This window comes from Lutzomyia longipalpis, chromosome 2 (genome assembly GCF_024334085.1).
Source record: "Lutzomyia longipalpis isolate SR_M1_2022 chromosome 2, ASM2433408v1".
Lineage (NCBI taxonomy): Eukaryota > Metazoa > Arthropoda > Insecta > Diptera > Psychodidae > Lutzomyia > Lutzomyia longipalpis.
In genome coordinates this window covers 22,622,997-22,648,968 of record NC_074708.1, presented here as the reverse complement: position 1 = coordinate 22,648,968, position 25,972 = coordinate 22,622,997, and the positions used below count along the sequence as shown (strand labels likewise).

The 25,972-nt window shown below is 34.1% G+C and overlaps 1 protein-coding gene across 1 annotated transcript in view; it reads left to right on the top strand.

Moving 5' to 3' along the window:
- The first annotated feature begins 11,109 nt into the window (after window positions 1–11,109).
- The window catches only part of LOC129789685 (acetylcholine receptor subunit alpha-like), a 29,828-nt gene continuing 14,965 nt past the window's right edge, over window positions 11,110–25,972 (top strand). The window contains exons 1-5 of the mRNA XM_055826688.1: window positions 11,110–11,395; window positions 12,189–12,369; window positions 12,551–12,666; window positions 14,371–14,539; window positions 15,381–15,517. Coding sequence (XP_055682663.1) covers window positions 11,259–11,395; window positions 12,189–12,369; window positions 12,551–12,666; window positions 14,371–14,539; window positions 15,381–15,517 — 740 coding nt within the window. The 5' untranslated portion in view covers window positions 11,110–11,258. The remainder of the gene's footprint in view (window positions 11,396–12,188; window positions 12,370–12,550; window positions 12,667–14,370; window positions 14,540–15,380; window positions 15,518–25,972) is intronic.

The following is a 25,972-nucleotide window of genomic DNA, read 5'->3' as shown; positions in this document are numbered from 1 at the left end:
CGTTGTACTTAAATTTAAATTTAATTTATTTTAAATTGTTCTGTTTCATTTTTGGAAACGATTTGATTGAAGCTTTTTAAACCTTTTCTTTTTGATAATTCATTATTGCATTGAATTTTTACAACTCTTGTAGTGTCAATTATTAAAAGAAAAAATGGTGTCACGGATAAAATTTATAATGTACGTCTACGTACACATTATATAATATGAAATCGTTCGTAAGAACATGGAAAATGCATCGCGTAAGTCACCTTCGGGTTCTCCTTCGAATTCCTCTGCGTTACTTGTTGTAAATGTTCCAAGGAATCATGTCTCTCGTGGGAAAGGTGGAGGAGAGAAAATAGATGGCAATGGGGTCAGAGTGCGTGAATATAAAATACCATATACTCACTTGGAGCGTGTGGCAAGGAATAGAAATTAGGGTTTTTCTCTAATGATCCTTTTTCAGGAAATTTTTACAAGAGTCCTCTTGGATGTACTTCGGGGTTATAGAGAGGAAATTTACTGAATATCGTATAAATTTACCCTCCTTTCACATCATCCATCCCCCTCATACCACATCTTGGCCCCAGGCTTACTCTTCTCCTTGAGGGATCTCAAGATGTGCGTGAAAAAGTGACATGAATAATGCGAGAGGTGAAAGAATTTGGGGAATGGGGTGGGAATAGAAAAGCTCTATTTGCATTGGAAAGAGGTATTCCAATAGAACATTATATACAGAGACATTCTTTTATCATTTTTTTATACATTTATTTTTTTTACTTTGAAAATTAAATATAAACTTTCTTTTCTTCGGAATGAAAACTTAATTTGGAGCGAATGTGAATATGTAAACTTTTAATAAATAAGTCTTTCAATTTAATTCTTATGCTCTGATTTACATAAGTTGAGAAGAGATGGGAAAGAGAGTATGAGAATGCTCATTTTATTATTGCTTAAGGCAATTCAAAACTTTAAAAATTTTATTAAAAATTCTCTAATTTTTGTGATCTCTCTGCAAATCATCCAAGGAAATGCAATTTATTTTTGTTTTTGCTCATACTATAATCTCACGATGCTTTATAATTCATTTTTTCTATACATTTCTCTGTTGTATTTTAAATAATATTTTTTTAGGGATTTGAATTAAAAAGCAAGAAATAAGAAACGAGGAAATTATTCAAGAAAATGAGTGAAAGTCAATCATAACGCGTCCAGTTATTAGAGTTGGTATACCACAACGCGGATGGGTCAGTCTATGCGTTGTAATTTAATTTTTGAGTAGTATTAGTAGGCAAAGCCGATCTTTTGTGAAATTTGGCAATTTGATGCATAAAAAAGGTCATATCCTAAGTTCTATTAGACCTACAGAAATTTCGTGACCAGTTATGGAAAGCTATTGAAATAAGCTATAATATGACATATACTTCGATACATTTCAAGGTCACCTCCAGAACACAAAATGGCGGATTTTTGTTTCACAAAAAGAGTTTTTCGCATTTTTCGTCCTGAAGGAATGGTTCTAGAGGTTTCTGATGTTTTAGAAAGTTGTAGATAATTGCAAAACCTTTAATTTGATACCAAGTTGAGCAAAATCGGACAAGCCGTTCAAGAGATATGACTCTTAGAACTTTTCAAATTCAAGAATTTTTCAAATGGTCATATCTTCTAAACGGCGACATAGATTTTCTTCATTTTCGGACTGGTGAAAGATATTAAGTCATGCTACAACATATCAAAATTTAAAAGAAATCTATGATCGGGGTTCGAAGATATTGCCCCTTAAAGTTAGGCAGTTTTTGTTTTTGTATTTAGCGCCTCTTGCGGACATTTTTAGAACTTGGAATGTTCTAGATAGTTGTAGAGCTTCTTAAAACCTTTAATTTGATACCAAGATGATCAAAATCGGTCAAGCCGTTCTCAAGTTATATCGAAAAAACACTTTTTGCTTTAGGCCGCCATATTTGCTAAACCACTTGACCGATTGTCAAGTATGAATTGTTGATGAAAACGTCTCACTGAGCCCTTCAACATACTAAAATTTCAGACATCTAACTATAAGGGAAGTGGTTGACAATATTCCAAAATGGCGGATGGCGGCCATCTTGGATTTCGAAAATGCGAAAAAAAGAAAATTTACACCCACATTTCTATAGAAAACTTCAAACCGGAAGTCTCTATCTTTTACCGTTCTCGACTTATAAGGCAAAGTATGGCGCACCGGCCGGCCGGCCGGCCGGATCAAAAATTTTCCACCACCATTTTCGTAATGTGGGATGTCCAAAACGTGCTCATACCAAGTTTGAGCCCGATCCGAGGTGGTCGGTTTTTCCGACGATTACAATACTTGGTATGCCACGATTGTGGTATACCAACTAATAAATATTTTATTTATCAGATTTGGATTAAATTATTTTAGTATGCACATTTTTTTAATAAAAAAAATGGTATTTTATTCAGAATGAGGATAAATATCTTTCCTTTTTGGTACTCTTGGTCAAACATATGCAATGCATTCATAAAATATTTACCAAAAACATTAATCCACTAAAAATTTGAAAGTTTCTGCACACAACTGTTTGAGTTTTATTTTTCAATTCAAATTATATTTAAAATTAAATCAGGGTTAAATGGAAAATGCAGTTGGAATTCTACTTTGAGAAAACCATGATAAAATATGTATTTTGGCGGAAATACCCCAAATAATTTGGATTCCATATTAGAGAAAGAGATTTCTTGTGGAAAATGATGCAGAATAGCGCTGATTTTAGAGCAATTTTCGGAGAAGCGGAAATTCTTGGTATTTTCCGGGGTTTTTCCACACCAGCATTTTCAAGTGTCTTAATTGCTCAGTTTCTCTATTTACATGTTGTTAAGATGATACATACACAAGGGTATGAGGGTAAGAAATGTGTAGCATTGTCTAAATGAGGAAATTTGAGAAAAATTCCTTTGGGTTTTCACAGGAAGGTGCTGCAGCAGCGACGAAAAAAAACGAAGAACGAGTACTTTTTTTTTTTTTTGCTAAGACGTCCCCCGTATATTTCTTGATCTCCATGAAAATGTAAAATTTTCTCCAAGTAGTGGCTACGTTGTATATCGTTCCCACTGAAGATGATTATCATGGTCCGTGGAATGGATTTTGTGAATTCCGTTTACATGTTTCACTATAAATTATTCATGTCTGTGCTTTCGCCATTTCTCTTTTCGATGTAGATTCTTGTTCTTTCATGCCATCTTGCAAACATACCACTTTCTGGCCAACACACACACACTGTATTTTGATGGAAACACATTTACAGAACTCTGTGTGTATAATCTGAATGTAAAAGCTTCTCTCTGTCCAAAGGAAATAAATGAGAGCTTTGAACTTGCGACATCACACGATATGGTGGCTTCTGAGGGGTTACGCTCAAGAAGTCTCTTACAAACTCTTTTATGGATCAATGAACTTATTTGTTTCAATAAGAAAATATGAAATTTTTCTCTGCCATCATCAAATATGAAAAAAAATCGGAAAATGTTTTTTCCACATGTAGATCAAAGTAAAATAATAATAAGTTTAAGGGGTATCATTGATACAAAATTGTTTGTTTTTTGTGGTTAAATTTTAAAGAGTTTGTTATTTGTTCCTGAAAAATAATTTGGCTTATTTCCAAGGCTTTCGACATGCTCTGTGTACTTTCAAGATATCGCCTGTTTATTTATGTTTAACTACAAGAGGCAGAAATATTAAAATCCATCTTCATAGATTCTTGGCTTAAGTAGTTTTTCAGGAAATAATACTCAAGCCATTATACATAATATGTATACAAGTATATTTTTTTATTTTAAAAAATCTGTTACATTCTATCGCCACATTTATGTTGTTCAAACATTTTTAGAAGCCATTTTGTTATTCAATTTCGTGTAGTCTGTCAAGGGTATCTACCACGTAGAAGTTCAACAAATTCTATCCAATAAAAAATTACAATGTACCATTTGGAAGTTGAAACTTTCAGTGGCGCCACTTTAAGTTTGCCCAAAAATAATAAAACACTTTCAAACACCAAACTAAATTTTCTTTTATAAATTCCAGTCGTGTGCCCAATGATTACTCACCCTACACACAACCCAAAACTCTTGGGAAATTTTGCGTATTGGATTTTTTTCCATCTGTTTTCTTCTTCATTTTTTTAGAGGGAACGGCTGGCTTTAAGAACTTTTTTCACCCCATCCCATTTGACCACCCTTTAAAAGGAGATGAAGAAGTCTAAACCAAAAGAAAGACTTCGTCTTGCGTGTCAAATCATCTTACGAATATCTTTTGAGATGGTGGAAGTATATTTTCTAGGTCACGGCACGTCTTCCTTCCTATATAATGCATAAGGTTCTTTCTAGCATTTTGTCTTTTACCACTACCAATTATTTGAAGAGATTAGGAGAAAAGTATGTTCCCATAGTGAGAAAAACGGGTTGTTTATTTAAGATTCACAATTTTTTCTTTCTATTTCAGAACTATTCTAGAAAAAGACTTAAAAAAAAACATATAATTGAAGAAAAACATGGAAACTATAACAGAAAATGCTACACCACACTAATAGTTTCAAATCTTTGATTTCCTTCTTAATATCTCGTTCCCTTCTAAACATTGTACAACTGCAGCTTTTGCGTCTTTGAAGATAAATTAATTTTCTGCTGAAGAAACTTTGCTGAAGTACTTTCCCTGCATTTCATAAAATTGGTTTTTAACACAAACTTGACCTACACACAGACTGCCCTTTGAAGAAAGCTTATTTCCCTTATTCCCTTTGATGTAGCAATTTTTTGCAAAGATTATTCCCTTGTGCTTTTCATATAAGGTATTATTCTGTTATAAAATAAAATTGTAGGTAACACTTTATGAACTTCATTTTGTAATGAAAGACTTTTTCTCTCCTTAAAAGCTTCACAGAATTTTCCGAATGTAAATAGGAGTTACTTGCATCATCACAAGAGGAAATAAAAAAGAAACTCCCGCGGTCTCGATAAAACTTTTTGAACTTCTTATATGGGTCAAATTGTGCAATAATCCAAGCTATTAGTTTTCTCTCGCTGCGGAATAAACTTTACTTAAAATACAGATACTAAACTGTTTTAAATTACGGATCAGAAACAATGAAAAAATGTAAGTTTAAATTTTCTGAAAAAAGTTTGAAACTACTAATTTTGTGATAATCCACCAACTAAAAGCATAAATTTTGGAGCTAATTCTGGCAAAAATATTTTCTTTTCTTGGAGCTAATTCTGGCAAAAATATTTTCTTTTCTTTTCTTACAATTCGTGAGTTATAAGGTTTTTTGGCATTCTCACAAAAAAAAACTTATAAATTTGTAAAATCTAAAAAGTTTCACAGTTCAACTTTTAGACCACGTCGCGAGAAACATTTTTGCTATAATAGAAAAGAAAAGGTTTTAGTATTCCGGCCGAATTTTTTCTTATAACTTGTAAGAAAATCTTACAAAATCATATGATTTACAATGTCCTGCCGAGGTGCTTTTTCAATCTTTTTGTGATTTTTGTGACCACCAAAGCATGATTCATCGTCATGATAGGGAGCAATTGACTACTTTGACGGATCTTAGCTGTGTTTCTTTCAGACACAGCTTTTGTGTACCGAGCAAAATCGAAAGTCGTCAGATCGGGCTCAAACTTGGGATGAGCACGAATTAGGGTCCCCACATTCCAAAAAACGTATGCGCCAAAAAAAAATTTTTCCGGCCGGCCGGCCGTCCGGACCTGAAATATCGACCTGAAGAAATCCGATTATGAGGTCAAATCCACCCCCCCACCCCCCCGTCCGCCATATTGAATAACCTCAAAATTTTGTTTTCGCTATATCTCAGCCGCTATTATAGCTAGAGGGCTGAAATTTTGATATGTTGTAGGGGCCATCAAGAGCTTTCCAACGATAACTCATTTTCGAAAATCGGTCAAGCCGTTTAGTCAATATGGCCGCCACAATTTTTCATCGAAAATCGACCATAACTCGAAAACGGCTTGACCGATTTTGATCAACCCGGGGTCAAATGAAAGATCTCAACAAACCCTACAACTCTCTAGAACATCCGAAGTTTCAAAAGTGGCCGCTAGGGGGCCAAAAATCAAAAACAAAATTTTCGATGAGTTTTCGATGAATATCTCGAAAACGGCGACATAAATTTTTTTCATTTTTTGATATGTTGTAGCTGACCATATTATCTAGCTCCATGCCAAAAATGAAGAAAATCTATGTCTCCGTTCCCGAGATATAGCCTTCCAAAGTTGGCATGTCATATCTCGGGTTCTACAAGTCCGATCTTGAACAACTCAAGCGCAAATGAATGGTTTCGAGAAACCCTACAAATGTCTAGAACATTGCAACTTCGAGAAATGACCGCAAGAGGCGCTAAAGTCAAAAATAAAGTTTTCGAAAATTTCGAACTCGAATTTTTCGAAAATGGCGACATAATTTTTTTTCATTTTTCGATATGTTATAGCTGACTTCAAGACCTTTCAAACAAAAAAAAATTATGAAAATCTATGGATCCGTTCTCAAGATATGGCCTTCCAAACATTTCTTGGGGGATGACTTTTCAACTTTTCCCGACTTTGCGCGTATTTAAATTAATTCGCGTTCTAGTTTGCTCTCACAAAATTGGTACACTGAAAGAAACACAGCTCTCGTAAGCTTGGTCAGCTTACCCGTACATTTTACATGAATCTGAGTGTTTGGAATTGTTTCAGGTTGTTTTTTAACAAAAACTATTGTGAAATATGTGGAAAAATTCTGACCATTTTTTGTGAATTATGCCAACGAATGTCAATACTTTCCAGAGACTTGGCCTTGAGGAAGATGATTAGATTATGCATTCACACAGGCTGCATTGAAAAATATTTAGTGTAGAATTAAAAGCAAAAAGTATGGAAAGATGTTTTATTTAAAAATATTCTAAATTCGCGACTTCATCTTTTTATGGCCATATAGAGCTGATCCGACCAATTTCTACTCTTTCACAAATGCTTCCAGCATTCCGCATAAGATTCTGCTTTAAACAACCATTTTATGCTGACTGGGAGTTGTCCGGGTATCTCTTCCCGGAATCCGTGGATGCCACAGATGTCCAAAAGTTCCAGATGATTCAATTTTTTCCCATCACAATCTAGATAAAAAAAAACTCTTTATTTATCATGTAAAATGCAAAAATACTTTAATAGGGTTAAATTTTTACCAAAAATCCTGAATAGTCCATTGTGTTTTGTTGATAAATTCGATAAATTCACTTAACTTTAACCTCATTTTATTTGTTTACATTAACTTATTTCACTTCGTCTATCTTCGGTTTCACTTCGTTTTTCAACGTAAACAGCGACATCTGTTTTTGACTTCCAGTTTCGGAGGTCTGTTACTATAAAATAATGAAAAAGAAATTTTTGCTGGAACAGCAAACCTTACAAAATCCCTTTTAAGACGAAATAAATAGAAAATAAACGTCCCTTTTCAATAAATTTCCTGTAATAAAGTTCAATCCGAATTAATTTTATTTATTTTCTCAATGTCAAACGTCACAAATAGCGACATCTTGTTACGTTTTGCTGTTTTGAGGGGAATGTTCTAAAAAGGTGCTATAAAAGATTTTTTTGCTGGAATACCAAATCTTACAAAATCCCTTGTAAGACGAAATAGATAGAAAAGAAAATATTTTTGTGAGAATAAGCTCCTATGTATGCTCAATGCATATATGAAAACCATATGAAAGTTAATTGGAAATGTACTGGTAAGCTGACCAAGCTTACGGGAGCTGTGTTTCTTTCAGTGTACCAATTTTGTGAGAGCAAACTAGAATGTGAATTAACTTAAATATGCGCAAAGTCGGGAAAAGTTGAAAATTCATATCCTAAGAAATCTTTAGAAGGCCATATCTCGAGAACGGATCCATAGATTTTCATAAATTTCTTTTTGTTTGAAAGGTCTTGAAGTCAGCTATAACATATCGAAAAATGAAAAAAATTTATGCCGCCATTTTCGAAAAATTCGAGTTCGAAATTATCGAAAACTATGTTTTCGATTTCAACGCCTCTTGCGGTCATTTCTCGAAGTTGCAATGTTCTAGACATTTGTAGGGTTTCTCGAAACCTTTCATTTGCGCTTGAGTTGATCGAAATCGGACTTGTAGAACCCGAGATATGACATGTCAACTTTGGAAGGCTATATCTCGAGAACGGATCCATAGATTTTCTTTATTTTTGGCATGGAGCTAGATAATATAGTCAGCTACAACATATCAAAAAATGAAAAAAATTTATGTCGCCGTTTTCGAGATATTCATCGAAAACTCATCGAAAATTTTGTTTTTGATTTTTGGCCCCCTAGCGGCCACTTTTGAAACTTCGGATGTTCTAGAGAGTTGTAGGGTTTGTTGAGATCTTTCATTTGACCCCGGGTTGATCAAAATCGGTCAAGCCGTTTTCGAGTTATAGTCGATTTTCGATGAAAAATTGTGGCGGCCATATTGACTAAACGGCTTGACCGATTTTCGAAAATGAGGTATCGTTGGAAAGCTCTTGATGGCCTCTACCACATGTCAAAATTTCAGCCCTCTAGCTATAATAGCGGCTGAGATATTGCGAAAACAAAATTTTGAGGTTATTCAAAATGGCGGACGGAGGGGAGGGGGGGTGGTTTTGACCTCATAATCGGATGTCTTCCGGTCGATATTTAAACTTTGCCGTTTACCGCAAGTCTCTATCTATTACCGTTCTCTTGCAATATAGCGATAGGTTCCGGCCGGACGGCCGGCCGGACGGACGGACGGACGGCCGGCCGGAAAAAAAAATTTTTGGCGCATACGTTTTTTGGAATGTGGGGACCCTAATTCGTGCTCATCCCAAGTTTGAGCCCGATCTGACGACTTTCGATTTTGCTCGGTACACAAAAGCTGTGTCTGAAAGAAACACAGCTAAAACGTAATGGGAATGCAAAATCAAAAGCTTTTTATAGACTATGAAAACATCTTTAGTAAAACCCGAATTCACATTAAAAGTTGAAGATGTTGAATTTATTAAAGTACTTTGTGTAGTACTCCCACCGCGAAGAACTTTTCCTTTATATACAACTTGCATCTCTGGAGATTTCATATAAATTGTCACCCTATTTCGGATTTCTTTGGAAAATGTGTATTTGGAAACTTTCAAGCAAATGTATAACTTTTGATAAGGGAAATAATAGGGGAGGGCGGGGCTAATTGTGTCAATTTGGATAAATCCCTATCTGTAGGACTCCGACGGGGCAAGAAATTTTCCTCGATATGTCATTCTCATAGGAAATTTCCTGGCCTACAACTTTGTTTCAGACCACTTTTTCCTATCTCCTTGGGAAATATGCGTTTTCGAAGTTTTCTTGAACCCTTTCACCTATGATTTGTTTTTAAAAATCCGTCGACGAATATTGTCACAGGGGGGTGAATTAAGTAGATGAAATTCTCCGGCATTTCCAAAGATTTTCCATCTGAGAGAATAATTGTAACTACTAACCGAACTCCTCACCTGTTCATCCGCGGCAAAGAATTTTACTTTTCTATCCACTAAAACACAGAATTTTGGAATTTTCTCAACCACAAAAAAGTTAGAAAACATGTCAATATTTTGACGTTTTATATGATTTACATTGTTGACTATATTAGCCCCACTGCATGTGCTGATTGAACTAAATGTGCAGATAAATCATTAAAAGTTAATGAAAATTATACATTGGCAACGTTTTCTGCATTGACCTAGCTTGTGGAAAAAACGGTGAGATTGGAAAATTGTTATAAATGAAAAGTGTCGGAAAACGATTTTTTTCTCTACACGCAAAACTAAAAACTTTTCATCTATTAAACTATCCATCGGATAATCTCCAAACTACAGGCAACTATTGAGGGTAGATAGGACTTCTTATCATAATTTTTTCAGAAAGCTTCCAATTAATAACTTGGGAGAAATTGCCATTTAAAAATTCCAAACTCTCATAATTAGCCCCGCCCTCTCCTATACCTACCTATCGTTTATTAGTTTTAATATACATACCTACAGAGTATATCTACCACAAAAGTAGTTCTTATGAGAAGGTGTTAGATTAGTTTGTATTGTTCTATGAATTATTCACTCGAATAGACATTTGTTTTGAAGATATTGCGTTAGCATAGTCCCAACAAACATTTTTGAAAGATAAACCTTGGGGACAAGAACTTTGCACTGACGAGCTATGCAAGAAGAAAGGTGAAAATTGTCAGTTATATATATTTCTTATGTACAATTTTATCTGATTGCAATCACAAAATTGAATTTGGTAGCAGAGCTTTCAACAATGAAACTTTTTAAAGCTTTTATTCTGAGTATTCGAACCTTTTGAATTATCAAATCTATTTAAAAAAAATTTTAATACTTTCAAAACCAAATACTTGGTGTTGGCCACGAAGTGGAACACTAACTAATTGGATTTTTTTTTCAAACTACAATGTTTGAGTTCGACAGCTCAAATCACAATTTAGATAATCTCCTAAATATTTTTCCATGTTTCCAAAAACAACTCAGAATGATATCTACTCACATCTGCTTGGAGTTTCGACTAAACTAGTATGTCATAATTATGTATGCATAATGATGCCAATAACTGGAGCGTTGAAATTTCGAGGTACATAATTTGATAAACTTAATGCAAGTTCAAAAGCTTGCAAATATTCACGGCAAAATTTAATTTTCGCGTGAAATCCTATTACATAATTCTGGGTTATTAAAATATATCATAGTTTCAGTTTTATCTTTTAATTTACATCATATTTTTCGTTTTTCTTTCTAAAAAGTTTTGAAATAATTATTTTTTTATTAGGTATTTACTCTAAATTATGATTAAGTGAACTATGAATATCCTAAGGAATTCTATGACGAGAAATGCACAAGGGATAATACAGAAGGGCAAACTCTCTCCATTCTTAGCTGTTTAAAACAAATTTTACCGGAGCTTTCGACGCTTTTGGTAGAATCTAAAACTACATACACAATCATGATCATCATCAATTGTTCTCTAAGCATTGAATCAAGGATAATACAATTTAACTGTTTTTTTTCTTAATATCTTTACAGTATGCACCGGAAATCCGGATGCAAAGCGCCTATATGATGATCTTCTGAGTAATTACAATAAATTGGTGCGACCCGTGGTGAATGTGACGGACGCCCTGACAGTACAAATCAAGCTAAAATTGTCCCAATTGATTGATGTTAATCTAAAAAATCAGATTATGACAACGAATCTGTGGGTAGAACAAACTTGGTATGACTACAAACTAAAATGGGAACCAAGGGAATACGGTGGCGTTGAGATGCTCCACGTGCCGTCGGATCACATTTGGAGACCTGACATTGTGTTGTACAACAAGTAAGTCACATTTTGATATGTATACATATATGTATATCCGGACCGGAAGGAGAGGGGTGTGTGTATGGCTCAAAAGGAATTTCGCTCTGAAATGTGAATACGTCCGACACTTCCGTTCTTAACCTCAAGAGTATAGCAGTTTCTCGGATATAGTAAGAGCGCCCAAACAAATTTGCCGGAATTATTAAATACTAAACTGAAGTGTTCAATGTCTCGGATGTTTACTTAATAATCACATGAGAATAATTTAAAATTTATGGGAAGCCTCTATACTTGATTTATTTTAAATGGGTTAAGCAGGGAATCTGAAGCCAATTTAAAATCCATATCCAGGATTTTAAGCTTTGTTTAAAAAAATGTTTTTTTTTTCAAAAAATTAGTCTTGTGTCTGATAAAAAATCAGATACGAAAAGTTTATTAGATAAATGTAATTAGATTTCAATCATGCGTTTTTTTGGGGATATTAAGTTGTTAAACAAAATCGCTTAGTGGAAGATTTTCGAGAAACATTATGTTATAGTTATAAAAGGCCACCCATACGCTATGTAGAACTATATAGGTACATATGACCGTATCACTCCAGAAACGTTTAATAAATGGAAGTTTGAATGAAGTTTCCGTTGAAAGCAGCAACATGCACTAATTAGGACCCATGAAATATTCCTCCTACCGGTCCCATCAATTTTCTCACTCACTTTTGTGGTCTTCCTGACACTAAATTATGCAACTTTACATCCCTCCATGTTAATTCTGCGTCTGGACGTGAATGGATAAAAATTTGCGTGAAATCCAGCGCTGATGGGAACTTTGAGGTGACATTGGCCACAAAAGCCACCCTCAACTACACAGGACGCGTGGAGTGGCGACCGCCGGCCATTTACAAAAGCTCCTGCGAAATCGATGTGGAGTATTTTCCATTTGATGAACAAACATGCGTTATGAAATTCGGCAGTTGGACCTACGATGGTTTTCAGGTTGGTCAACAAAAATTAATTTATTAACTTTTTGCCCTTTGCAACATATATCAACGACGACCCCAAAGTATAGCAAAGAGAAAAGTTTATTTATAAACCCCAAAATGGTTACCGTATATGTATGTATGTATATCTACATATTACTTTTATATTAATTTCCCACCCACATCTTTCCTTTCAGGTCGATTTGCGCCACATTGACGAATCTAATGGCACAAATGTGGTTGAAGTTGGAATTGATCTTACGGAATTCTATACATCAGTCGAATGGGATATTTTGGAAGTTCCTGCAATTCGGTAAGGCGTTTAGATAAAGTGTTGTAATCTCTTATTTGATATTTCACACTCACTCAACTACCCCAACTTTCCACCCCCGTATCGCTTTTCACTCGCAATCCTTTAGTATATACAAAAGTGGTTTTGTAACGTGCTCCTAATTGGTTTTCACATCAACCCGCCTGGGAAGTTTTCGCAAAAGCATTTGAGACAATACTGCTACAATTTATTCAACATTGTCATGAGTTTATGAATATGCAAATTGAGAGAATTTTAGATTTCCCCCCTGGTTCCTACACCAATCTTTCAGTTTGAACACTAATTTAACAATTTCTCTCAAGTGAAATTTCGGGATTTTTTTCCTGTCTTAAGTAAAAAGTTAAATTGTTCGGGTAAATGATGTTAATAAAAATAAACTTTACTGAGAAATTTTTCCATCTTGGCAAAATATTCATGGCAAAATTAATATGATGAAAAAAGAAAGGAAATAATAAGCTAAAAGAGAAATGAAAAGCAGAGGTTTTCGTGGAATAACTCTCACTCATCCCTGAGATTATGACTTTTTGAGTGAATTTGGGGAATTTAATTTGCGATGAGAGTTTATCGTTCAAAAAATAAATTTATAAATTTAAATTTTCCTTACAAATATCTTGTATTACTTTTGAGAATTTTCCTTGCGTTGGAGAGGTTCTAATGTGATTTTTTGTTAATTTTTGAGTAATTTGGTTTGAAAGCTCTTTAAATCTCTTTAAGTGAGTGCTATATGTAATATAGAAAAGCTTTTTTGAATTACTGTACATTTAATTTTTTTTCTTCACCTAAATTAACACAGATTCTCAGTGTTTGAATGTATATAGCAAAGCTATATAGGCGGTTGTATGAAATCCATTTTATTGAATTTACTGGATTAAGCCATTTCAATCCCACAAAATGATATATATTTCCCATTCTCAGGAAATCTCGTCAGACTTTGCTTTATTTTCAACGATATCCCACAAGCTCAATGTGAAAATCAACGGAAATCTCTATTGACTTTGCAAATTTCCCGAGGCAAAAGGATTGTTCCAATGACAAATTGAAGACAAAGTTTAGAAAGATTAGGGGAAATTTGTACAAGAAATTCATTATGAAGGATTGATCTATCAACCAATACGTCGTGTATGGCATAAACTTTACACTTTCCACCCTTCTTCGCAGATTTTCTCTCTTCCCTCGCACATTTTGTGGTGTAAATTAAGAGAATCTATAACTCCCTTTAACACTCTAAAGAATAGACTCAAGATATAATGTATTGTATGTATAGTATAGCAAGAAAATTACAATCTTTCTTATATGAAAATTTTACTTCAATTTACATATCTCTGAAAAACCGCATGTATATATAAGTACATCTGTGTGCAATTTGGGGCAAATTTCATAAGAGATGAGCGACAGTCTACACACATTTTCTGTGAGAATTGAAAGCGGGGTGTGATGCGGTGAAGTAAGGAAAAGACAATGAGGGATTTTGTGGAAGCTCCACAAAGCCACATCCGACCCACATACACTCTCTCCTGGGAGTTTTATTATTTCCACAATGTTGAAAAATCTCATGCCATTGTCCTTATGGCAGGCGACAGAACAATTTAATGCAATTCTCTTTACAAGATGATGCATTTCCTGGACATGCTATGGGCAGCAAAAACTATTATAATTCCCTCTGTTTCACCTCTTTCTCCATTGCAGGAATGAAAAATTCTACACGTGCTGCGATGAACCGTACCTAGATATAACTTTTAACATAACAATGAGACGCAAGACGCTATTTTACACCGTAAACCTCATCATTCCGTGCATGGGGATTAGTTTCTTAACGATTTTAGTATTTTATCTGCCATCAGATAGCGGGGAAAAGGTAAGATTAAATTCACATAATATATATTATATTCTCACCACGATAGATAAATTACCGATTTTAGAATGATGATTCTCTTACATAAAGTATTTATCGCTCACTTAAAATGTTGTACATTATTACCCAGAGATTTTGGTCAGAGTTGAGATGTGAATGAAAATAACTCCAAATTCTAGTTAAGTTAAAGTTAATGCTTTGAAAAAAGAGAAAGTCAAGCAAGATAATTAAAGGTTTTGACATTTTATGTCATCTTCTTTTAGAAAATTGAACGAGTTCTCTCGTTCAACTAAGCCTTTTTTCGAATTGAATATGTTTTACGTCATCTTATGGACTTGAAGAATAATTGCAAGATATTGCCGAGAAACCACGTTTAAAATATTTATCTCAAATAAAAGTGAAAGCTCTTTTTTTTTATCAACAAGCAGTTCTAAAATTCTAGAAGCCTTATATGCTATAGTAATCATGAAATTTTCCAATAAATGATGAAAGAGACATTGACGCAAGAGAATAGACAATGTTATAATAGTCTGTTGTGAAAAATAGTTCATTGTAATTGATGAGTTTCTGAAGAAGATCAGAAATACAGATCAAATTCGACTTCCTTAATTTTTTTCTTCTACTAAATTTTCACTCTAAAATCGACACACCAGCATGAGATGGTAAAAATGGGTTTTGTAATTCAATTTTTCATATTTTATTATATGTAAGCAAACATAAATTTAGATTTTATCTTGTTTTAAACACCATCCATTATCACCATTCCCAACTCTGGGCAAATGTGAATTTTTAGCAAGTCATTTTTCTTCCACTAACAGCTCATATTTTCACCTCTCTTTGCCAGGTATCATTAAGCATATCTATCCTACTTTCACTCACTGTGTTCTTCCTGCTGTTGGCGGAAATTATTCCACCAACCTCCCTTGTTGTGCCACTCCTGGGGAAATTTGTCCTCTTCACAATGATACTCGACACATTCAGGTAAGTTAAATCACTCTTGCATGCCCGAGTTCACATTTAGTTTTTTTTTACCGAGCATTTTCAGAATTTTCCACCGAGTCCCACACTCACCTACACACTTTTTGAAATATTCATAATTAATCTCTCAAAAACTCCACGCTATTCACCTCCCTTGCTTGGTCCTAAACCGACTTTCCTCTGTACTTTTCAAAAAAGTTGAGGCGTTTATTCAACAACATATTTTCTACGTATACATAAATGGGTGGAAAACCACACATTGATAATTTATACAATTTTGCTTAATTTAACTCTCTGATGAGCGCGTTGGAATATTTCAAAAACTTCTTGTACTGCCACAGTTATGAGATTTTTTTTGGTGTTCAGTTAATTTACGGAAGTCACTTTTTTGACCACCACTGTGGTGAGATAGTTTAGTTTCGTAGAGAAAAGTTTGGGGACAAAATAACCCAACAGTTGAAAATTTAAGGTAGAAGCAAAACTGAATTTGATATGCAAAGTGTTAAGCTGTATGTGGATTGCGGTTGAATTAATCCTTTTTGGAAGTAAGGGATGGTCACGTTATTTTGGAAACTCTACAGGAACAAAATGGCCAAAATGTGAGAATTTCAAATAAATTTTTTGAGCACAAAAATTTATTTTCTAAATCAAAAATACTGAATTCTTATCAGTATTTGGCCATTTAACAAGAGTGCAAGCAGATTTCAAAATTTTGGTTTAAAAATTGGCTTGAAAATCGCTCTTGAAAGTCCCTGAGTTTCCAAAATAACGTGACCATCCCTTATTATATTGGTTTCATCGTGCTTTATGTTTTACAAGGAATACTTTACTCGGACTTCAAAGAAAATGTACTGGTAAGCTGACCAAGCTTACGAGAGCTGTGTTTCTTTCAGTGTACCAATTTTGTGAGAGCAATCTAGAACGCGTATTAGTTTAAATACGCGCAAAGTCGGGAAAAGTTGAAAAGTCATACCCTAAGAAATCTTTAGAAGGCCATATCTCGAGAACGGATCCATAGATTTTCATAAAATTTTTTTTTGTTTGAAAGGTCTTGAAGTCAGCTATAACATATCGAAAAATGAAAAAAAATTATGACGCCATTTTCGAAAAATTCGAGTTCGAAATTTTCAAAAACTTTGTTTTCGATTTTAGCGCCTCTTGCGGTCATTTCTCGAAGTTGCAATGTTTTAGACATTTGTAGGGTTTCTCGAAACCTTTCATTTGCGCTTGAGTTGATCAAGATCGGACATGTAGAACCCGAGATATGACATGCCAACTTTGGAAGGCTATAGCTCGAGAACGGCGACATAGATTTTCTTCATTTTTGGCATGAAGCTAGATAATATAGTCAGCTATAACATATCAAAAAATGAAGCAAATCGATAATGGCGTTTTCGAGATATTCATCGAAAACTCATCGAAAATTTTGTTTTCGATTTTTGGCCCCCTAGCGGTCACTTTTGAAACTTCGGATGTTCTAGAGAGTTGTAGGGTTTGTTGAGATCTTTCATTTGACCCCGGGTTGATCGAAATCGGTCAAGCCGTTTTCGAGTTATGGTCGATTTTCGATGAAAAATTGTGGCGGCCATATTGACTAAACGGCTTAACCGATTTTTGAAAATGAGGTATCGTTGGAAAGCTCTTGATGGCCCCTACAACATATCAAAATTTCAGATTTTTAGCTATTACAGGGGCTGAGATATCGCGAAAACAAAATTTTGAGGTTATTCAAAATGGCGGACGCGGGGGTGGGGGGTAAAATTTGACGTCATAATCTGACGTCTTCCAGTCGACTTTTAAACTTTGCCGTTTACCGCAAGTCTCTATCTATTACCGTTCTCTTGTAATTTAGCAAAAGGTTCCGGACGGACGGACGGCCGGAAAAAATTTTTTGGCGCATACGTTTTTTGGAATGTGGGGACCCTAATTCGTGCTCATCCCAAGTTTGAGCTCGATCTGACGACTTTCGATTTTGCTCGGTACACAAAAGCTGTGTCTGAAAGAAACACAGCTAATTTGTGACTTTTCAAACATCTTGTATGTGTGTTTGCTACATAGAATATCTAATAATAATAATAATAATAATAATAATGAAGATATATTTTTTTATTGGTCAATTTTTTATTGTTACAACCATTTTATGTGATTTGAGTTTTGCAAAATTCCATTTTCCATTTCCGTGATAGTTTTATACGGCTATTATCGTCATAATATTATCATGATACCCCACGCTTTTAAATTTGAATTCAATTCATAATTCGAAAGAGTTTGACACAAAATATCAAATCAAAAAAATCTTTTTTATTATTCCAAAATTTTCAAATTAAGGATTATTTTCTTAGCCACGACAGATCCGAATTAGTCTTAATAGAATGATGTGCTTTGAAAGACGCTTTTGCAAAGTGAGTAACTTCCCTCCATAGTCCATACCATCCATAAACTAATAAAATTATATGCTTATGTGAAATAATATTCAAAGCAGAGGTACGAAAGTTACATATAATTATTTCCAGGACGATTAGAAATATTTCCAGGGTTATGATTTCTCCTTATAGGTAGCACAACTTTCTTGTAAGTTTCGGAATTCTTGAAATAGGGAGTTCAACAGGAGAAAAATAATACAACTCCCACAACCTAACATCAAAGGTTCATGAAGATTAATCGATATATTCCAACTTATGACTTACTAAAATGTTCCTCTCTATATATAGTATACAATACATATATTATATACTATATGAAAACTTAGAAATTTGCTGCAATTCCACCAAATAACCCGTAAAAGAATAAATAAACTTCACATGTGTATTGTGGGAGTGAATTCAAAGAGTTATTTTATTGAGTATTATATAATAACAAAACAATGCTGGCGAAAAGTAAAGAATATTCTCCAAATTCTTTAGCTCTTATGAATTTTTATGGAAGTCTCGTGTTTCCCTTCTTATCGCATTACTGGCACAACCATTCATGATTTTACATCAACTTTCTGTTGTTGAAAGACAAGTAATACAGCAGCGTATACTTTTATGCCTTAATGTGAAAACCCGCAAATTGAAGTTTTTGTTGTGTGTTTGATGAAATCCCTCCAGAAAAAAGTAAAACTCACTCTTTAATTCAATCCACATTATGTACGTTGTGCTGGAATAAGAGATGCGAAATGTATCGTATTGACTCTTAGTCGTATCACGCATCCAATCTTTATTGGCGATAAAAAAAGGCACGAGGAGAGAAGTCAGCATAAAAGTGATAAGATGAAATATTGATAAAAAAAAAAGAAAAACCCTTGAGGATTTTTTCCTATATTCAAGTGACAGGACAATGTGATTTAGCTCTAGCGCAAATTTAGGGGAATTAAGGGGATATCCCACATACATTGGATGAGGAAAAAAAGATCCTTCCAGGTAGTAGACACATCGTATGTCTACGTTTGGTTTATTGGATGGCTTTGCAAACACGACACCATATTTGAGTGGCAATTTTCCATTTTCTAGCGCCCCACACAGAAAGGATTGAGCATACAGAGGGTACTCCAAAAAAAAATCTGCCTTCAAAAGGCCTCACAAACTATTTGATGAATCGACAGGAAATAGTAAAGAATTCTCCTCTATTTTTAATTTCTCTCAGGGTTCTTCAAAGTTTTCAATATATTGCGTTTTTTAAAATTTAATTATCAAGACATCTGTTTACGAGTAATTTACTCGTCTTTCAGCAAATAATAAGAAAAGTTTTATGATAAAAAATTAAAACAAAAACGCTTAGCTTTAGTATTTTCACTTATTTGTTTCTATTTCTTTATTTCATTGCAACTCCATAACAATGAGCTTTAAACTTTAATCGATAGGTAATATTGCAGATTGCATCTTAAATATACAATAGATTTAGATACAGTAAGATAGAAAAATAGATTGAACTTTAACAAAAAAAAAATATCGAAATTAAAAAAAATGCTTTAAGGCCCACCCTGTGAATATAGAAAAAACTTTTCATCAATTTTCTGACCAATTTCCCGTAATCACAAAAAATATATCCTCATGCAACCCCAACGATGAAAATCCAATCTGTAGATTTTCTGAAAAAAAAATGAAATTGGGATATTGCAACTTTCCACTTTACCGAGACTGGTAAATGTGTGTATTTTTTTTTAATTTAATTTGAATATTTATTATACATAGATGAACCCAATTGCTCATCACTGTGGTTAATTTAATTATGTAATTAAAATATCGTTTACAGATTTGTGCAATAGCTTATTTCATTAGTCTTTCAACAACGTTCTGTATAACATACATGAACCAGCAAATGGCAGTCTGAATGATTTTTAACACCTGAGAGTATCTTTTCGTGTTTTAGACATCAAAAGTCAATCGCACAAAGTTGTGAAGCTCTGCTTAGTGAGAGATATGCGACAAGAGGGGTAGATAATACGTATACGGAAGCTGTGGGGTGTGATAAATGTTGGCATTATCTGGTAGAGTGGAGAAATTTTATGATGTTGCGTTTTGTAGCGCGTTAAATTTCCCACATCTTCATCATTATTCAAATGCTGAGTGTCGATTAGTGATTTTTTTCTCCCATCCTTCAGTGAATAATCCACCCCCACCCCCTCTCTATTCTATGTACTGACATTAGAGAACTTAATGATCTTGAGCATCTTCTGGGCGGGGTATGCGAGAGAATTATTGCCAACAGGAAGAAAGCGAACCCCATTAGAGTGACGGAGATTGTACAATATTTAACGAAGACAGACTCAAGTCACTTCTTGTTTGTGGATTCCACAACACTTCCTTGTAATTGTGAGAACCTCTCCTTAATGGACCCTCCATCAAAATCACAGTCTTGTGAACACCAGAAATGCGATGAAGATATCGACAAATTGACTAAAATTGCGCCAACCCCATGGGGTAAACGAATGTTTCTCTCTCGGCAGGGATTTTCCGATGCATTTTATCTCCTCAAATATTCTCTCTCAACAATTTATTCAAATGAATTATTCAGGTGGATTAGATGGAGATTTTAAATGTTTATTTAATAGCATTTCAATGTATATATGTGTTTCAATAGCTAATTCGATTTGATGGAAGATATACATTTAATCCAAATGGGATAGTTTGAAAGTTTATCATCAAATTGATGAAATAAAATGCAGAAAGTTCCAATTAGTTCTGGAAAATTCAGGTTAGAAGTAAAAAATTATTTGTCAGCATATGACAAAAAAATCATTTTGTTTTCGCTTGACTACCTGGAACTTCAGTTAAGTTAAGGATAAGCTTCTAACGTCGTAAAAAATTCTACACTTTTCTTTTAACAAAAAATTCTAAAAGGTCTTCTAAGTCAATGAATGAAAAGGAATACATAAGTGCGAAGGATGAAAATCAGAGACCCTTAAATTTAAAAATTTATTTGACACAATCTTTAAATTCAGCACACACAACAAGCAACATTAGTGACAGCATCGGCTCCAAAAAAGTGTCCCTAAAATCTCTTTAGAAACTCCCATACATACTGATTGATTATCTCTATAGAAGACTTCAATCCAATAAACAAAATCAAATAAATTCTATTGAATAAACGATCTCATTATAGACAAGCACAATGAAGCAACATGAAATTCCGTATATTCAATGTGACACATCCCAATTGATTATTTTCCTTTAGAAGTTAAATAAATCATTGATTTAAGAGAAAATTATTCAAAATTGAATAACACACCTAGTGAACTTTTGTGATTTTCATACATAATCTTCATCAAAATAATTCAGGTGTAATTTGCAAAACCACCATGGGCTAAAACCACATTTTTAAGTCTTCATAAATTTATTTTCAATAAGTTTCATTCTTATACATCACTGTCCATACACCATCCCACACATGTCTTACCTTTTCTTCTTTATTAGATTTTCTCTAGAGAATAAGAAGTGAAAAAAAAATCGATGCACCCAAAAGTAAAGCAGAGTGGATAATTCGGTGAAAGTGGTGTGATTTAAAGGAGAACATAGCGAAGAGACAATCTTGAAGACGTTGCTTGAAAATGTAAAATATATCTTTTCATGTATATATGTATATTTTACATATCTTGCGAGACAATTCGTTCCAAAATCTTCAATGCTGTGACATTTTGCCATACACATTTTGTAAAATGATATGATAAATAACGGCAAAGTAGAATTTAATACAACTCTCCATGCTATTTGTTCCATTTGTTCTACTCCTTACTACTCCTTGAGTATATCATCTGCCGTCTGAATAGTCTGAATTATATTGCATTGTATGCTCCATTCTTTCCTTAGACATTTCAACAGTTCAGAGAAATGTTTAAATCACATAGTCGAGATTTCTCCAACTATTTGAATTGTATTTTAGTCTATATTCTATTTGCAGTTGATTTTAAAGACAAGAGTGCAGTTGTTGCATATTACTCATGTAAGATATTACAAAGTTGTGTTAGAATGAATAAAGGATTTATTGTAATATGCCCGATCGGGCTAATATACAATTTCTATTACATATTTGTATCTGTAAATGGATCAATCTCTTCACTTTTATCTAATCAATGTTTCTAAACTAATCACTCGCACTATCTCTTATCTTTTCAAAAGGAAGTATTCTTAAGGTTTTCCTTACTATCCTTGTAATTGATGAAGTAACAGACCAATTAAAAATTAGTCACAAACACTTCAAATCGTTTAAAGATTTTACTTATGGTTCAAGATTTTAGTAAATCAAATCTGAAAATTTATATAAAATACATTTCAAAATTAAAGAAACAAAACTGAACTCAAATAAATCATATAAATAATACTGCTGAGCTTTCAAAACCTAGTAATCTTTCTCAAGCAAAATTTTACTAACTAAATTGATTTGACATCGCTGCTGCTTTCCTCAGTGGTTTTCTCCTTTCCGAATTGCTCACTATTCCCATCGTAATATTTAACCAATGAAATCTATTCTGCATCAGCTTCCTTGTCGATCCATCTTTGTTCAGAAAGTCAAACCAGATTCTCGTTGAAAAGCGGGCCCTCAATTCTCCAATCCTCAAGTCCGGCTCTCCGCATCAAAATGATCTCCAAAATACTAAAATGCTCCGCGGTCAGCATCTCAGCGCAGCGTGATGTTTTCAATCTCAATTGACAAAATAGTACAATTCTTTCGCTCTGCAACATCTTCAAGAATTACCCTCGTTGTACTAGCTTAGGCTAAATCTTGTCAACTCAGCTTTCCAATTTATACTCAATACTTAATCGTCCAGGATCTCTATTGACTTCGCAGTACTAGTCATGATCCATCGAGAGCCAGCTTCCATGTAATTCTAATTGTTTTCTTTAGTTCACTTCTCCTCTGGTTTTAATTTCTCACAGAATGAGATCCCAGATCCGGTTAATTCGGGTAAAGCTCACTCTACAACACTCTCCCCAAACCTCTCACATTTGAAGAGAGAGAGAGAATTAACGTCCCATTGTGCTGATTAATCCAAAGTTCAAAACCAATACTGCCGTTAGGCCTTCCGCAATTTTGCTGGCTTCATCGCCAATTTTCAATAATTTTCACTTGACTTAAGTATAAAATAACTTTAAAATTTCACAAAATTAACTTTTAATTTTGATTTCAGAACTATGTTTTTATATTTTAGAATAATTCAATATACTCCTCCACTACTTTTTCCCATCTTTTACACCCAAGCTTTCGCTTGCTTGCGCAAGCACACCCTTCTCTCACCGTATCCCTCACATCACTGCAAAGTTGTGTTAGCTTTAAACAAACATTAAAAAAAAGCACAAGCTTTCGATCCCAACTGGTATGATTGAAGATATGAACTTGAGAGTTTTTTTTTATTTAATAAAATTAAACACAGTCAGTTAAAGATTTTTTCAACTCTATTTTTCTATTATCGAATGAGCGTAGAAAGAAAGTTTCAAAACAATTAAATAAATTGATTAACTATTATGTTTTTACAAAAGAGTATCCTTCACATATGTTCTTCTATATTATAAACCTATACCTAGTCAGCCTCAATAGAGGCTGGTGCAATGTAGAAGTCCCCAAGGCGATGTTAAATTCATTCTCTATTGTATAAACACTTTGGGAACGTTGATTAAATTTGATTAAATACATACGTAATAGGAGAATTACATTTATGTTCCACTTGTTCCCACTATATGACGACCATATCGAAGAATCTGAGGGTAGGGATTATAATGGTTTGTTCTAGAAAATGGATTTAGAATAGAAATTTTTCCAAAGAAAATTAACAATTATGTGGTTTAATGATTTTGAAAACTCGGCTGTTTTATTTTTAATTCTATACTTTGGTCAATATTAATCAATGAATGAAAAAAATCGTGGTATTTTGGTTAACCGAATGGCCAAATGTTGATTAATATTTGATATTTCAGCGTAAATAAAAACCATTATATTAAATTGAACACTAATTTGAATTTTGATAATTTTAGCATTTGTTTCCGTATTAATTACAAAATATGAATCTACTTTTAATTAAAATGTTTTATAAATCATAATTCGTGGCTAGCCTATAGCCACAGTTACCTATACTTTCCTTGCGATCATAAATTTTAAAGTTACACTTTGCCCTTTTGTTTGAGATATGCATACATTGAGATATTTCTTGACCATTGAAAAAGAATGTAAAGGAAATTCGTAGATTTTGGCAAAGATTTATCTGTCTCGAATTTATTTTTCCGTAAATTGTGCTAACCGTGCTGACGGCTCTTCCGCGTGGGATATAATTCTTGGCAAAAATCTTCTTGTTTCACACTATAGCAAATTCCCACATAAAGAATTCACTCTTTCAATTTTATTTATCCTAAATAAACATAAATTTAGAACAAATATTTTGCTTTAGTGGGTTCAAGGATTTTCATAATATTAATTTTTTTAAAAGTATTCCAGTCTATTTTTTACCAAATTTTGTACAATTTTTTTTTATTAAAATATTGTACCTAATGTATGGGATATTAAGGAGATTAATCATCATAAAGGAAAAAATGTTTTTGTGAAAAGTTTTCACTTGGCAAATTGTTTTCCACAATTTTCACCTGAAGATGCGAAAGTGAGTGGATGTGTGAGACGTTAGACGCACTTTGCAAAATTGATTTACTCCACCATTGCGAAATGGTAAAACTTGTATCACATGAAGTCACCCATCCTTGAGGGAATGTCTGGAGCAATTTACTATATTTACAACTCCCCAATGACTTTTTATGCCACAACCATATACACCCTCACCCGCACCAAATGAATATGGTTGTGCTGGCAAAGAGCAAGTCGTGATGATGACACAAAATGTTCACATTAATTTTTCACTAAACACTCGCTCTTACCCCAAAAAACAACTTGTTGTGTGTCCCCCCACATAAAGTCTCAAAAAATGGCCAATTAAGTGATACCACGTGGAAAATGCTTTTCACATTTCCCTGACTCCCTTAGGGAAGAAAAGAGCATTTTACACATCTCACAGTAGCGTGTACCTATATATGGAAAATTTACTTTAGAGTAATTTTCCATATAGCGTATGTATAATCAAAGGACTAAAGTTTGTCGAAGGGGAATTTCATTTTATGTGTTGATGGGAAAAATTCAGGGTTTATAGATACATATAAAACACCTAAGAGGTACCTTATGTGTCAGTTCCACAACAGCAGTTAAGGTACATCTCTAAGCATGGAAATTTTTCTGATCACTTCATAAATTTATTTTGTACATTTTTAGATCGCTGAGGGCCACGGAGTGGTTATGCGAAGAAGGCCCGAAAATCCGTGGTTCATCTTGCGATTAAAATGCTTAGAACACCCACCCATAACCTCGCAGCCTCATCAGTCAATGGTGGGGAGACAGGAGGGGAAAGTCTACCGGATTCACCCCAAATGTCTTCCAAACGCCATTTGACGTATGCCGGAAGTCCCCAGGTCCCTACTGGAGCTGAGATCTATACAAAGAGGAAGAGAAGCCCTAGGGGGAATGAACGACATGGCTCAGCAGCTAAGAAACCCAATATGACACCTGTCACCACCCACAATCGCTTTCAAGCATTGAACACTCTGACTGACGATCAAGATCAAAACAAACCCAAAGACAACACCTCTGCTGAGGTGCGCCAAGAGAAGCCAGTCCCTTTCTACATTAGGGGCAATGATGTACTGAATGTGATTGATACTTCTATGAAGGAGCTGAAGATTGAACAGTATGACGTTAAGATCTTGAGACAAGGGCTCGAAGCAAAACTTCAGCTGGACAATGTTGACAACTATAGAAAGACACAGACTTTCTTAACACAAAAGGAAATCGCATTCTATACTTACCAGCTTAAGAGTGAACGCTCTTTGAGGGTGGTGATAAAGGGCTTACACCCTAATATGACAGAGAATGACATCTCCATGGAGTTGAAGGCGCTGGGATATTCCGTGAAGAGTGTCACCAATTGCAAAAATCGAGCAGGTGAAAAAA